The sequence below is a fragment of the Meriones unguiculatus genome, chromosome 7, assembly GCF_030254825.1.
Source record: "Meriones unguiculatus strain TT.TT164.6M chromosome 7, Bangor_MerUng_6.1, whole genome shotgun sequence".
NCBI lineage: Eukaryota > Metazoa > Chordata > Mammalia > Rodentia > Muridae > Meriones > Meriones unguiculatus.
In genome coordinates, this window is record NC_083355.1 from 2,702,071 (window position 1) to 2,717,282 (window position 15,212).

At 54.6% G+C, this 15,212-nt stretch overlaps 1 protein-coding gene across 5 annotated transcripts in view; it reads right to left on the reverse strand.

The window, feature by feature from the left end:
• Nucleotides 1-14,934, reverse strand: part of Baiap2 (BAR/IMD domain containing adaptor protein 2) — a 63,223-nt gene extending 48,289 nt beyond the window's left edge. For 4 of the 5 annotated variants that reach the window (XM_021639512.2, XM_021639477.2, XM_021639499.2 and 1 more), the window contains exons 1-2: nucleotides 14,769-14,934; nucleotides 1,446-1,521 (exon numbers count right to left, since the gene is read on the reverse strand). In XM_021639512.2, the coding sequence (XP_021495187.1) occupies nucleotides 1,446-1,521; nucleotides 14,769-14,822 (130 nt within the window). In that variant the 5' untranslated portion in view covers nucleotides 14,823-14,934. The remainder of the gene's footprint in view (nucleotides 1-1,445; nucleotides 1,522-14,768) is intronic. The other variant, XM_021639485.2, reaches the window with a different exon arrangement.
• Between the last annotated feature and the right edge of the window lie 278 nt (nucleotides 14,935-15,212).

The following is a 15,212-nucleotide window of genomic DNA, read 5'->3' on the forward strand; positions in this document are numbered from 1 at the left end:
GCTTAGGACACAGGCCAGAAGACTTGTTGTTGGGGTCCACACTCTATTTCCACTTCCAGAGGCTTCTGCCAGGAGTTTACAACCAGACAGAGATAACCTAACCACACAAGAGAAGCTGGGAGCAAACCAGGGGTCAGAGCAGGGAGCAAGGGCTGGGCACGGTTGTCAATGTTTGTAATCTCAATACTTGAGAGGCTGAGGCAGGAGGATAACAGAGAGTATGAGGCTTATCTGAGCTATGCAGCAAGATTATTTAAAAACACCCTATTAACAAAAGAAACCACAAAGCAGGAGAGGGGCTGACACCACCTCCCCCAGCAGCGCCCCTTCCAGCACTACTGGGGCCGCAGTTGTGCGCTGCAGTTTTCACATGGGTACTGGGGATTAGAACTCAGATCCTCACACTTGTGTGGCAAGTGTCTGACTCCCACACGGCCACTTCTTTTGTGTTGTGTGTCTATCCCTGTGTGTATGGTGGGGTGTGCATTGCTGGGTGCATGGGAGGTGAGAAGCTGTGGTGTCCTGACCTGCCACTGTCTGGCCTGCCTTCCTCCCTGGAGACAAGTCTCTCACTGAGCCTGCAGCTTGCTAGTTTTTCAGCCAGGCTGGCCGGCCAGCAAGTCCCTCCTGTCTCTGCCCACCTTGCTATGGTCACAAGTAGCTGTGGTCGTGTCTGGAATGTGAGTGAATGAGAGGACATCGTGCTCCTGTGATCAGCACCTTCCCAGACAGAGCTATCCCCAGACCTCGTGGACACCTGAAGCAACCTGAGAGCCCACAGCCTGGGGAGAGGATGTCCTGAAGAGCTTCTAGGTTGGCTTCCTCCACAAGGAAGATGGGAACTCCCATGAGCTCTGGGACCCCACAGGTCTCCGGGGCTTCAGAGAACCGTGAGGCGGTGGCCTTGGGAAAGCAAAGGGGAGCCCTCCCAACATCCTCCCTCTATCTCACACAGTCAGGAGGCTCTGGCTCAGGGCTGTGAGCTCCAGCAGACCAGGACTGTGGGAGTTCTCCTCCCACATCTCAGCTCAGTGACCTCTAGGATGATTTGGGAGATCTGTTGCCATGGTCATCCCTCCCTGGAACAGCCATCAACAGACTAGATTAGGGAGGACTCAGGTACAGGCCACCTGGTAGGCCTGTGTGGCAGAAGTGGGAAAATCTGTTCCTGCACAGTACCAAACCCAGCCCTACACTTTGCATCAATTCTACAGAACAGATACCCGCACCCTGTCCCTGCGTGCTGGGACAAAAGCAGCCTGCACAGGGCCCATCCTGCACGGCGTAAGCCCGCAGGAATGGTGGGCGCAGGGTCCTGCTCAGAGCATGTGGGTGCACACTCTCTCATCTCATCCAGATGTCTCTAGAACAAACGGCCCGGTGGCTTCGCCTCAGGCAGTAAGAGTCTGAAGGGGAGTTCCTAGGTGAGCCAGGGCCAGCTCTACCTGCCAGTGCTTTCTCGTAGTTCTTCCCCATGGCGATGAAGTTGCGGAGGCTAGGGTTGAACTGCTCCATGATGGTCTGGAAAAGAACAGAGACAGCAATGTCACCTCAGCACCATCCTCCCGGAGCTGGGTGGGATCAGGAGCACTGCTCATCTCCTCAGGATCAAGGCACAGCCCTGCCTGCTGGGAGCACTGCGGGCTGGGGTAGTGGGGGCCTGCCATACAGGTCTGTCTGCAGAGCAACTAGGGGTCCTCTCAGGGCCTCGTGGCACAGGCGGCACTCACAAGCACGGCTTCTAAGGCACCAGAACTCGGCTGGTGGGGCTGAGTCAGCCGTGGGAGGCCACCCGCCGGCCACACACAAATGCTCAGTGACGCCCCCCACGCCACCACCCTAACTCAACAGACCAATTCCCAACATCAGCTCTGATTAGAGCTGTGTACAGTCTGGTTTACAAACACCGTGCTATGAACAATCCAACAGGCTCCGGGTCTGTCTGCCCGGCGGACTGCAGTCCTTGTGCCAATATCGGCAGCTCTTAGACTCAAGAAATTAGATTTCACTGTGAAGGCCAAATAAATGTTTTAATTACATGGCATAAAAACAGGCGCACACAAACAGCAGCCAAATGAGAATCCTACCAGCAGAGTGCCCACAAACTGTCAGCAGCCTACGCCAGCCGGGGAGACCCCAGGAGGAGCTCTGAAAGAAAGCCTGAGCAGACCACATCCTAAGTCACTGGGGACGGTGCATGCTGGGAGCCTGGCTCTTCCTGAGGTAACAGGAAAGGAAGCCACTGGATTTCACACCAACTCAGTCTAACCCGTGGCCTCAGTGAGGAACCAGAATAAGGACACCAGGACCAGTGCCCATGATGGGCCTTGACTCCAGAATCTCTGGGGCATGAAGACTCCAGTCCTAAGCTGCCACGCGCTCATCCCTGTCACATGTGGGCCTGGCTTGCTGACCCCTCCCTCTAGGAAAGCTCCCAGCACGCAGGAACCTCATACAGCAACACTCCTCAGCCAGATCAACAGGGCTGGTGGCGCTGCCTTCCTGGCCACCTCTTCACACTAGCCCAGGGTCCACACGCACAATGAGCATTCAGCAACCAACCCCCAGGTCCCACAGCCAGCAACTAGGAGGGAGGGGAGAGGGGTTCCAACAGAGCTGGGGACAGGAGGGCAGCGCCCAGTGAAAGGCAGGGAGGACCAGTTGTCCTGACTAGAAGAGGAGGCAGGCAGGCCAGGGCACCCAGCCAGATCAAGCTGCACTGAAGGGGTGACAGGCGCAAACAGGAGGGCAAGTGAGTGTAGTAATGGCCCACAGTCAGGACAGGAAGCTGGGAGGATCTGAGGAGAGCCTACATTAAAAGGGCCCCAGGTGCAGATTTTAGTCAAGGGTCAAAGAGGAGGCTGAGGAGCCTCCCCGCTGCTCAACCCTCTGATTATGAAGGGAAGGAAGGAGATTCCTGCCAGGGCCAAATTCCTGTGTTCTCTCTACCAGGCAGTGACTGAGGATAGCTGGGGCCTGACTGGAGAGATGAGAGAGAGGCAGACACAGGGACAGGACACTGAGGTGGATGCATGTTGGGTTGGGAGCCAAATCTGAACTGTGCAATCCAAAGAGGACCAGGAAACCAGACAGGGACGCTACATGGCAAAATCCTGGAGACACTGAGTCTAGGAGTAACCCAAGAGCATGGCCGTAGGAATATCCTTGGGGATCCTGGGAGGAAGAGGAGGCTTAGCCCAGACTAGCCCTCTGACGTCCGTACACACCCTGAATGACAGGAGAATACACCAGAAACCACTGAAAGCCAGGCGAGGCAGACTGCTGAGGCACCTGTCATGCCTCCTGAGATACACAGGACAGCTGGGAGGTTTCACTTCCTCAGTGCAGCTGAGCTCATACAGGAGGAACGAAAGAGGGAGTTCGCTGGGCAATGTGGGTGCCAGCCAGGACACCTAGGCATGGCCACAGCCTCCACCTGCTCAAGAGCACCCAGTCAGCCAGGGACACACTGGTACTGCTGTCGTGGCCTGGAGGAAGGGGCAGGGACATGAATGCCATTGGGCTGACACTCTGAGGGAGGCCCCTCCTGGCCATAGAGGGCCAGTTTCTTTCCAGGTCTGCACAGCAACACCCGCCCTGGTTGGAAAGTGGGCCTGCTCTGAAGGAGGCTTATTTCCAGGCTCCTGGCCAAAGTCACAACCTTTCTTTGGGTCACTTAACTTCCAACTACCTTATAAAGAAATCCAGTGGCTGACAAAAGAGGGAATCCATCTCGGGGTGTGTGTATACGGGTGTACACCCACACTTAGGAATGTCGGGGTCTCTCTGGGTTCAAGTCCATGTCATTATTCCAAGGTTCGTGTAGAAGCCACTCTGACATGGCTTGCCCCTGGTGCCTGTTCCGCCCCACCTCACCCTGCCCTTCCTGGATGAGCACACTACCTGCCCGCCTGCTCTAGACCGGCTCCTCATGAGAGAACAAGCTCTTGCCTGGGACTGTGCCAGGAAGGTGCTGAACACAAGCTACAAACAGAAAGGGCTTGCTTATTTCAGAAGGGATCATCTCCTTTATCAACACCAAGGATCACAAAGGAGAAAAGCAGAAGCTGCAGTTTTGACCTTGGGAGGGAAATAAAAAAAAAAAAAAAAAAAAAAACAAGCCGGGAGGGTGGTGGTACACACTTTTTTTTTATTCCAGCACTAGAGAGGTGGGGGATGGGGGATGGGGGATGGGGGATGGGGTGCAGAGGCAGGTGGATCTCTGAGTTCAACGCCAGCCTAGTCTACAGAGTGAGTTCCAGGACAGCCAGGTTTACAAAGAGAAACCACGTCTCAAGGAAGGAAAAAAAATAAAATAAAAAGACACCTTCCTCGGGCTACATAGGGTTCTGGGGTGCCTATCTACAGAATGGGTCCTGAAAGGGCTGGGACTTCCAGCAGCCCACTGAAAGATTATCAGAGCTCAAGCCAAGTTTACTGTGGCATTTCTGCCAGGACTCTCGCAAGCAGGGCGTGCTGCAGCTCACCCCTGCGCCTTTTAAAGACAAGGCCTCACTGTGTAGCCCTAGCTGGCCTGGAACTCATGGAGATCATCCCGTCTCTGCCTCCTGAGTGCCAGATGCAAGGTATGTGCCACCTTATTCAGCTCAGGCCCAGTCATGTGACTGCAGCCCTGCAGCCAGGACTCTAGAAAAGCAGACCTCAGCTTTGCAGGCCAAGGTGCTATACAGGTAGGAGGGAGTCCCACAATACCTTGCAGCTCCACTGCCGGTGTCTTTCAGGATGCCCAGAAAGACTAGCCTAGCATATCCTGTTCCTAGGGAATAAAATCAGCTCCAGGTAGTAAGAGGGGCTGCTGAGAAGAGGCTGAGCCTGAGCTGTGACTCGGTTGGTTAGAGTCAGAAAAGGTAATGTGTAGACATGATTTTAGATTAAAAAAAAAAAAAAAAAGAAGTATGAATTTCTGGAAGGAAATAGGCTTAGGGCTGAGAGACAGTGAAGGAGTCTCAGCCACAGGAGCAGGGGAGCCCAAGCAACCAGCCTCCAGTCCTCATCTGTGCAGTGTGCCCCTGCCCACAGCTATAGTCAAACCATTCTCCATTCTGGGCAGGAGAGAAGAAATAGAAATGGAGGAGAATACTCTCGCCCACAAGCCTTAGGCCAGGGCCTCCTCAGCAGCCTGTGGAGTCTCAGGGAACCTGTGTTTTTCTGCGAAGAAGGAAGCGAGACCTGGACTGCTCTAGAACACAGGACTAGACTCCTAGCTCCTGAGGCCAGCTTCAGTCCACCAGAGTAGCAGGCAGGCCAAAGGAGATGGCCAGAGCCCAGAACCTTCCTTCCAGAAGCTGGAAGAAGGACCCAGAGCCACCCAATAGGCTCCAGCAGAATCTGAGCACAGCCTCCACCTACTGCACCCCAATGTGGTGGTTCTAGTTTCTCAGCTCTGATAGCTCCCCCGGAGAAGCTGCCAAGATTAAGAAAGAGACTCTGTCTTTGGCAGGGTGCCTGGATGTGATAGGCATGGTGGCCTCCCATCAGAAAAAGCCAGAAGAAAGGGCCTCCTGCTATCACCCCGACTGTCACCCATCCAGTCAGCACTGGAAGCACCAGAATGACCACCTGAGGCTGCAGCAAATACTGCCGACAGTGACAGGCACAAAACCTGCTGCACCTGCTGTCGGCAGGATCGCTGAGTCTTCACAGAGGCTAAGCTCACAGGGCACGAAGGTTCCCAGTTACTCTCCTGGTGAGAGTTGGTGGTGCAGACAGCACAGCTGTACCCAAGTTCTCTCCTTTTAGGGACCTCTGACAACTGAACCCCTCTTCCCAGTTTCCCGGAGTATCTAAAAGCCTCCAGGTTCCTTTCCTGCACAAGGTCCCCAAAGGCAAAAGCCATACCAGAGCCTTGTACTAGCCTAGGCCCTATGCAAAGAAACCCTTGGTCAGCTTGCTAGAGGGGGTTGGCCAGCAGTCCCCGGGTCTGTACCATCTGCCCTGTGTGGCAGCCACCACACAGGAACTGGTCAACACCCTTATTCCAGCAGCTTGGAATAATGTCTGTGATAGGAATGCCCTGCTCATCCCAACCCCCACAAAGGCACAGCTTCCTAACAAACAGCTCCTACAATTGGTTACTTTGGTTTGGGTCACAGATCTTATCACTGGGTAGATAGGTGGCCAGAGCAGGGAGGAGCACATTCAAACTGTTAAGCTGGAGCCAAACTCCTTTTTTTTTTTTTTCAAGTCAGAGTTTCCCTGTTTATCCTTGAACTTGCTACATAAATGAGGCTGGCTTTGAACTCACATAGATGCTCCTCCCTCTGCCTCCCATGTATTAACACTAAAGGTGTGTACCACCATGCCTGGATCCAAAGTGTTGGCTGGGTACTGTACAATGACAACCACATTATGCATGGCCCCTGGAGACCCACTGACATTGCTTAAATTGGAAGGAACAAGAAATACAATTAGCCTAGAAAGACAGGTCAGCATGACAGACAGACAGCCCCCAGCATGGCAATCCCTCCACCTGTGGGACAGAGGCTGCTGTGGAGGCAAAGTGCTGAGCTGTCCTCTAGGCCCCAATGTCTAAATCTGAGCAGTCTTTAAAGAGGTCAGGAAGGTTTAACACAGTCACTAGTGGGGGCTCTCGGCCAGTCTTTATAGAAAGAGACCACAACACAGATACACAGAAGGACGGCCATGAGGTGATATGAGGAAGCCCGGTCAACTCGCTGGCCAAGGAGAGGTCTTAGGGGAAGCTGCTTGTCCTACCCTCATCGTCTAGGTCTGCCCAAGGATCCACGTCTTGCTTTAGTTCTGATTTGTCATATTATACTTCATTACCGAGGAGTGCTGGGCTACTCACACACCCAGCACAGCAGGACTGGTACTCAGTCTTCCCATTGCTACAGATTACAGAAAAGGTCTGACCGTGCTCTCCCCTGAGAACACACAAGGCCATCTCTCCTGTGACTGTGCTGGCTGAGCACCAGGGCCAGGCCCACTGGTGGAAAACACACTAGTATTTTGTATGCATGGAGGCAGCCTTGGAATACTCTGGAACTATCCCTCTTTCCAAGGACTTCAGGCCAGGCAACTGTCATGTGCGGGCCCAATAGATAGTGCCATAGATAGGAATGCGGGACTAACAGTCCTCTGAAAAACCTTCTGTCCTGTGGAATAATGGCCTTGGCTATCAGTGATAAGAAAGTGGTGACACAGGAGCTGAGGACCTGCCTGAAACACCAGAACCCAAGCCAAGTCTAGCCCAAAGCTCTGCTCAGTTTCCTGCCAGCTAAGGACCGCCAATGTGCTACTTCACGCCACTGATGCGCCCTCATAAAGCAGGCATGCCCTCAGAACCCTCAGAGCTGTGCCTAGGTGAGCAGCAAGGCATCCGAGACAGTCCACAGACAGCAACGCTGAGGCCCTTATGGCTGACACCTGCCTCTCCCAACACAGCCACAGTAGTCCAGCCCTAAGCACCTGGCCCTCCCTCTCCTGAAGCAGGGTTGGGACTCAGACTGCTGGTCCAACGACAGCCCAAGGCTCCCAACACCTACCCATCCAAGCCCAAGATTCCCAGCTGCAGGATAGGATGGGTCTACCATGGAAGATGGGCAACAGGCCTCAGCCACCTGGCCACTCAGGATAGAGGCCAGCTCCACAGGCCTCTATAAAAGACAGGAGGGGCAAGCATGCAGAGGGACCCAGGGTTGGTCCATTTCAGGCACCTCTGCCTCCAGCTCCCTTCTCCCTGCAGTGTAAAACCCAGCAGATAAGCAGCAATGCACTTGCTCTGTGGATGGGACACCTTCCTCTCAACTGCTCAACCCGTTGTCCCATGGTCAGGAGACTTCTTTCACTGCGCAGACTCAGTGTTGTGCTTTACAACTTCCATATTTCTTTGCACCACACCAGCAGGGGCTGGGCATACGTGCATCACTTGGTGACTTCCTCTGCCAGGACTGTGTATTTCAGTCTACAAGCCTCTAGAAGACCATGTAGAGGGTGAAGAGGCTTCGCTGCTGCAGGCTGGACACAAAGTGCCAGCAACAAAAAATGGTAGCACAGGCACCTTGGAAGCTTGAAAGTCAATCCTAGAGACCCCCCAAAAGTGTTTTATCAACACCTCTAACTGTTCAGGAGCGAGTGTTTGGGACCCTCAGATGCTGACATCCCTTCTCCTAACATTTAAAAGAAAAATCGAGAGCCAGGAGTGGCGGCACACACCTTAATCCCAGCACTCAGGAGGGCAGAGGCAGGCGAACTGCTACAAGTTTGAGGCCGGCTTGGTCTACAAAGCAAGTCCAGGACAGCCAGGGCTACACAGAGAAACCCTGTCTCGAAATAAACAAACAAAAAGAAAAGAAGGAAAGAAGATGTAAGGAAGAAAGAAGGAAAGAAAAATATAACTCATCTTTAAGGCAGGGTCTCACCCTGTAGACTGCCTTACTTAGGACTCACTGTGTAGTCCAGACTGGCCTCAAACTCAAAGGAATTCTCCTGCCTCAGCCCCCAGATTGCAGACATGCTGTGTCCTAGCTCCGCCCCCACCCTCAGGACTTCGTGGAACACTGGGGTCCTGAGCATGCTAGGAAAGGCTCTTCCACTGCGTTCTACACTCAGAACCTAAATAACCCTAAAGGAACAGCTGCAGCGCCCGTGTGGTGGCCCATGCCTGGGGAGGCAGAGGCAGGCAGATCGCTGTGACTTCCAAGTAAGCTCTGTCTACACAGAAAGTTCCAGACCAACCAGAACTACATATAGTAAGACCTTGACTCAAAACACATGCATGCACACGTGTGCAAAGACACACACACAGGCACTACTGCAACAAGTACGAAATCAAAATCCTGAGCCAAAAGAAAACTTTCTCTCTCCCTCCTCCTGAGGTCTCTTGCATCGGGAGCAGAAGGTATTCTGTGTAGAACTTCTCACACACTCTTCACCTTGAGCTAGGACATCAAGTCTGGCTTCAACAGGCCCTGGAGTGTCCACAGACCCCAGGATTGTCCCAGTGTTCATGCCACAGCCCAGGTTACACTGCTAAGTGGGGAAAGGGCCAGCAAGGCTTTCAGCTGCTGCCCCAGACCAAGGGCCAGACATTGTTTTAGGTCAGCCTACTCTGGAGTTGGCAGAGAAGACCCTGGCTAGAGCTGGAAGGTAGGAAACAGTTCAGCGGGCTGGATGTCAGGTCCCCACTGTGCTACGGCAGGCCCAAAAGACTTCCTGCCAAAGCTGGCAGCAGTTCAGTGGCAAGAGGCCTGCACAGACACAAAGCCTGGGCCTGCCCCAGGTCTCAAGGTGACTCCTTTAAACCATCGGCTAACATCCCACCATTTTCCCTTCCCCATGCCACCCTGGCCACTTTACCCCCTTCCCACCCCCTGCTTTCTAATCCCTCTGACAAGGGACCAAGCTCAAGGGACTCCAGAACCCAGCAGGACAAATCTCTTGCTGCTAACATTTTGACCTGATTTGCCAGCCACACACCTGGGTCATCACCTCCAGGGAAACAGCACGTGCTGGGCCAATGTTCCTCAGGCCAAGGGCTGAAGCACACCCTCGAATGTGGGCAGATGGCAATCCTAATGTCACCTCTTCTGAAACTCAGTCAACCCCAACTGCTGCTGGGTTCCCATCGGAGCCTGGCCACCGCTGCAAGCCCTGGGAGTGTATCAGGGAGATAAGTTACCCTGCTCAAAGGCCAAATGAGTCCTGAGTGTTCACACCTGGGTCTTGGGAGCACATGGCGTGTGCAGGGAGGGTTCTGATGGGCAGTTCGGACTGGCCAGGGCAGGTTTCCCTGGACCTGTAGTCTGAATAGCTCAGGGATACAGCTGTGGCCCTCGACCTTCCTACCACCCCAGGTTAAGGATCCTCCAGTCATCATGCAGCTGTACTTGCACAATTAGGCTGGGGATGACTCAGAGCAGGGGGTGGCAGGGGGTTGGAGGAAGGTGCCAGTGTGGTCCACGCCCGTCAGTAATTATTCCAGGCACAGGCACAGCACAACGCAGTGTAACACAGGGCTAAACGGGGTAAGCTGACAGTCGCCCAGTTGTCCTGAGCACAGGCCTTTCAGGGGAGTGCAGCTTCTCTACCTTGAGGTCTCAGGAGAGCCCTAGGCGGGGTCAGGAAGGCAGCATGGGAGGCCCAGGCTAGGAGCAGCAGGATAGAGAGACAGCACAGGCACAGCCCTCATCAGCAGCGATCAGCTGTTGAGTGTCCACACAATCATGGCCACAGGCAAGGCTAGATCAGGATATTTAGCACAGAGGGGACCATAAGTGGCTAAGCAAAGACGCCTTCTTCTGCTCCTGCAGTGACAGTCAGCTCTCTGGAATAGGACTTAAAGTCACTCAGTGAGAAGACAGGTTGTACCCTGGCTTCTCTGTGACCTGCCTCCTCAAGCTCCTAAGAAGAAGCGAGGCCCTCCCCTGCAAGGTCCTGTCACCTATGCCAAGCAAAGGGTCAAAAGCAGACCTCGGGGCTGTCCCTTCAGAAGCTGCACTCCAAGAACACAACCGCAGCAGTTTCCAGCAGCCACTCCTCTAGCGCCCTCCTGCTGACAAGAACCAGGAGCAGCACCAGCCCTCTCTATGACCCCAGGACTGGCTACACAGCCAGTGTGTGCCGTAAGCCAGTAAAAATTTACACACCAGGAAAGACCCCTCACACAGCAGGCAACGGCAAAGCACTCTGTGGACACGAAGATTACCATGCCCTGGAGCCCCAGGCGCCCCTGGAACCCCACGATCACCTCCTCCAGCAAACATGAACTGCATGCAACAATGCACTAAGCACTAGGCACTTCATAAGCCAACCTATGACCTACAGGACATGGCCTGGGGAAATGGGCTGGAGAGCTGGTCAGCTCAGCAGGACAAACAAGCTGCCTCTTGTGATTGCTCTACACAGGAGACAGGGTCTGAACTGCCATCACTAAAGTGCTGGCAGTGGACAAGGGCAGGTAGCACATGAAAGAAGTGCTCAAAAGACAGGCACAGACGGTCCACTCATGGAGCAGACCCAGCCTTCCCACCGACAGGACACACGTGTGCACACAGAAAGGAACACAGCATTGTGGCCTCACTCCTATCAGCAGGCATGCACTGCCAATCAGTGCCTGTGAGAAACCTGTCACTGTCGACACCCAGCGTGCCCTTCTGAAAGCAAGGGATCAGTACCACTTTGATCAGAGCAGAGAGGGTATGGTCCCATGTTTCCACAGCTGCCCAAAACCCCCTTCTAAAGGAGAGGAACGTTGGAGGAATGGTGGTGGACTCCCCCTGCCAGGCGTGAGCAATCAGAATACAAGCATCAGCTCAACTGCTCCAGGAACCTCATGGTACCTGCCACCTTCACTGGACGGCTACAGCATGGCCAGGCCAGCTTCCTGCCAATAGCCACCTGTGGGGAAGATGACCAGGTAGCCGCCGGCAATAACGCCAAACACATTGCCCAGGGCCCCGGAATCACACCATGCGCAGTTTCTACCAGGCTGCATATCAGGGGGGGGGAATGACAGCGCTGTCCCTGAAGAAGTGACTGCCGCCCTCAAGGGTCATGGAGACCCAGAAGCCAACGCTTCCTGTGAGCTATAATCCTTGAGAAACCACTAAGTTCAGCCAGGCACACTTGGAAGGTGAAGGCAGGAGAATCAGGAGTTCCAGGTCATCTTCAGCTACATAGTGACACTGAGGTAGGTGTAGCTGACCTGACAGACACCCAGTCTCAGAAAATCACTACCACCAAAAACAGTGAAAAAAAAAAAACAACAAAAAAACAAAAAAACCTTACTTGGGCTGGCGAGAAGGCACACCAGGTAAGGGTGCTTGCCACTGAGCTGACAGCCAGAGTTCAACCTAGGACCCAGGCAGGCATGTAATCCCAGCACTCAGGAGGCAGAGGCAGGCAGAGCTCAGTGAGTTCATGGCCACTCAGATCTACATAATGAGTACCAGGACAGCCAGAGCTACCTAGTGATATCCTGTCTCGAAAACAACAAATTAGCTAACATGACACTCTCTTCTCATCCCACTAGGGTTTCATCAAGTTATGGAAGCCCCTTCTATACACTCAGAGGGACCCAGAAGGCGCTGAGGCTTTGGGCTGACTTCATTCTAAAAACACACTTTCACCTGGGGCAGTAGGCCCAACCTCCAGAATCTATGCTAATCCAGGTGCTACCTAGGGCGAACACCAGTCCAATCAGACTCCAGTTTCTGTTGCCTGTGCACGAAGGGAGGGGCCTTCCTTGCCTAAGGCTCCCTGTCTCTGCAGGGCCTATGGCCTATGGATAAGCTCCTGGTGCACGTCACGAAGCTGTCCTGTTTTTCTTTCCTTCATCTTTCATGAAATTCCCCGAGGACACAGCTCCCAAGGGAACTGAGCCACCAGGAAAGAGGTCAAAGTCTACGTTCTTCCAGGAGGAAAATCAAAACTGTACATTTTATTCTTGAATTCTTAATCAGCAGGGCCAAGGACAAGCATCCTTCTTTGCCAAGGCAAACACCACTCAGAACTGCAGCTGAAGTGATGCAAGGGCCAAAGCAAACAGCAGGGCCAACATGGCGGGTGACACCGAACAGAGCCACATCCCGGCCTTCCCAAGAGGTACTGCCAGAATGTCTGCAAGCACCAGCCAGCCTAGGAACACCCTCTAGTAGGGAGTCAGCCGCCACATGTCCCAGGAGAAGACAGCATGGCAGACTGGCTGAACGGGCCTAGAGCTGTGCGCTGCTGGCTCTGGCTCTCCCTTGACTGTGCTTCTGCGTGGGCTGGCTATCTCCCTGGCCCACATGCCAAAGCTGCCAAGCCTACCAGTGCTACCACACACCGTGGCCTCCTCAGTGACAAAATACAAAATGAGAACTGAGCACAGGAGTCAAAGACGCAGAGGCCAGCCCCCAGAGGGTCCAAGAGCCACCTGCCTACACTGCAGCCCTTTAGACATCTCCACCCTACCTGTGCCCAACACCTCAAAAGCTGACGAACACCTCATCAGCGCACGTCCACATGGAGGACATACCAGCCACTGCCCCACCGAACGGCAGAGCCACAGTGATTCCACGGAGACCTTCCAGCCTGTGAGCCCGAAACCACTGCTGAATGTCCCCACGTGCTGCGATCCAGACAGGTTCTGTGCCACTGCAACAGCCCTGACTTTGGACATCCAGATGGATTACATCAGCATGTGGGTGAAGCCTGGAAGTGCAGGCTGACTGCCCAGGCACGAATTGTATTAAAGAGAGCCGTGGGATTCTCCAGAGCAAAGCTACTCCTCATCCTCTGCATGATGCTCACCACGGAAGTTCCTGTTTAATGTTTTAGTGAAGAAGCAAGGAAAACGGGGAGGGGCAGACTGTGACCGCACTTCTCTCCTGAACCCCTGCAGTACAGAGCAAACGGCAATGGAACTAATGACTAATAATTAATAAACCTCCCTCCCCCGACAGCGTGTGCTTCTACAGAGTAAGAGGGAAGGCACACGGGGAGGGTGTGGATCCTGCATGTACAAGCCCAAAGGCTGTTCTGAATGTTGTCTGCCAGCAACCTGAACACGGTTGTGGAGCTCCACTCAGGATTCCTCCGGACACATGTAACTACAACTTTAAAGCCTTTATTAAACGAAGAATTAAAGTACAATCCGCCCCCCCGGACTCCAGATGAAACCTAAGGGGCCACCCTAGAAGCTTCCATCTGCCGCTAGCAGCAGAGCTAGCACAGCTAAGAGGGTTTCACAGGCCACTGCCTAGGAAGGAGCAGCCATGGTTGGCTCACACAACGAGAAACTGTTGCTCCAAAGCAGAGCACAATCCCATTCAGCCATGAACCAGCAACTCCGTGTGAAAAAAAAAAACAGTGACTCTAATCGCAAGCCTTTCACTTACACAGTTTTGAAATAAAGCATAGAAGAGGACTGCCATGGACCAGGCAGGGGAAGGATTTCTCTCTTGAAAAAAAAAAAAAAAAAAAAGTCACTGAGAACTGCAGTGAGCATGGTTCCATCAGGGAGCCCCAGGCTGTGTTGGGGGTGGGGTCTGTGCGAACCCATGCTGAAGAAATGGGAAACAGCTCGTCCATCTGTACCCAAGGCGAAGGCATAACATGACAACAGGGGGTTTGCAAAAAGCTCTGCAGTTCTTCCATGAGAAACTGTCATTTCACATAGGAGGATGTGAATGCGACTCTTAACACATATCAGAAGCAAAAGCAGGCGCGTCAGCCTCCTACACAATTAGTCTTCTCCCTTTGCGGTTACATAAGATGACGGATTATCTGTCCACCCATCCAACCTGTCCGCGCTCGACCTCCCACTTTGGGCCACGAACATTAACACCCGTAAAGGAGTTGTGGAAAGGGAAAGCCTGTTGAGGAAAAAGTGCCCAGAGGCTGGCATAACAGCGCCTGGAAGAGCCCCACGGTGCCACCGCGCCAAGCAAGCGCAGGGCGACCGACCGCGGCAGCCTGCAACATCCACGCCGCCCCCGCTCCCTGTTCCCCTCACTCCGGAGTGCAGCGGACCAGATCTGGTCGCAGAGCAGCCCAGGCCCAGCACTGCTAGTTCCCTCCGGACGCTGGGGCAGCGCGCGGGGGCTGAGCAGCGCCGTCGGGGTGGGGACGTCCACCCGTGCTCGGGGACGGCGCGGGCCGCGGCGGGCATAAGGACCCTGGGCGGGCGCGGCCACCTGTGACCAATCGAAGGTCGGCCCACCATACCCGCAGTCCCGGGGCCGGTGCCCTGCTCGGGCCTGAAGCACACTAGGGGCACACTCAGAGCCTCGCCGAAAACTCACCTTGTAGACATTTTCCGTGAGCCGGTGCATCTCCTCCGAGCGTGAAAGCGACATGGTCCTGGGTCCCGGCTACACCACAGACCAGAGCAGGGGCACGGGCGGCGAGAAGCAAGGCGATAGCCGCAGCAACAGGAAAAGGCGCGCAGACCAAGACCACGGAGCGCGGCGGGCCGCGGCGGCTGCTTTTATAGCCGCCGAAGGTTCCCGCCCCCTGGAGGCCCCGCCCCTTGCCCCGCCCCCGCCGCGCCCGGATCACCGCCCCCGGCTGTCCGCCCCCGCCCAGCCCAACCGCTGCTAGGCAACCGCCAGGCCCGCTCCTCCGCCGTCCTTTCTATTGGTGGATTTCGGAGGCGGGGGCGAAGGGCGGGGCTAGAGGCGGGACTAGGGGGCCGGCTACGAGCGACGATTGGCCGGCCACCGGGAGGCGGAGGCGCGGCTTGCGCG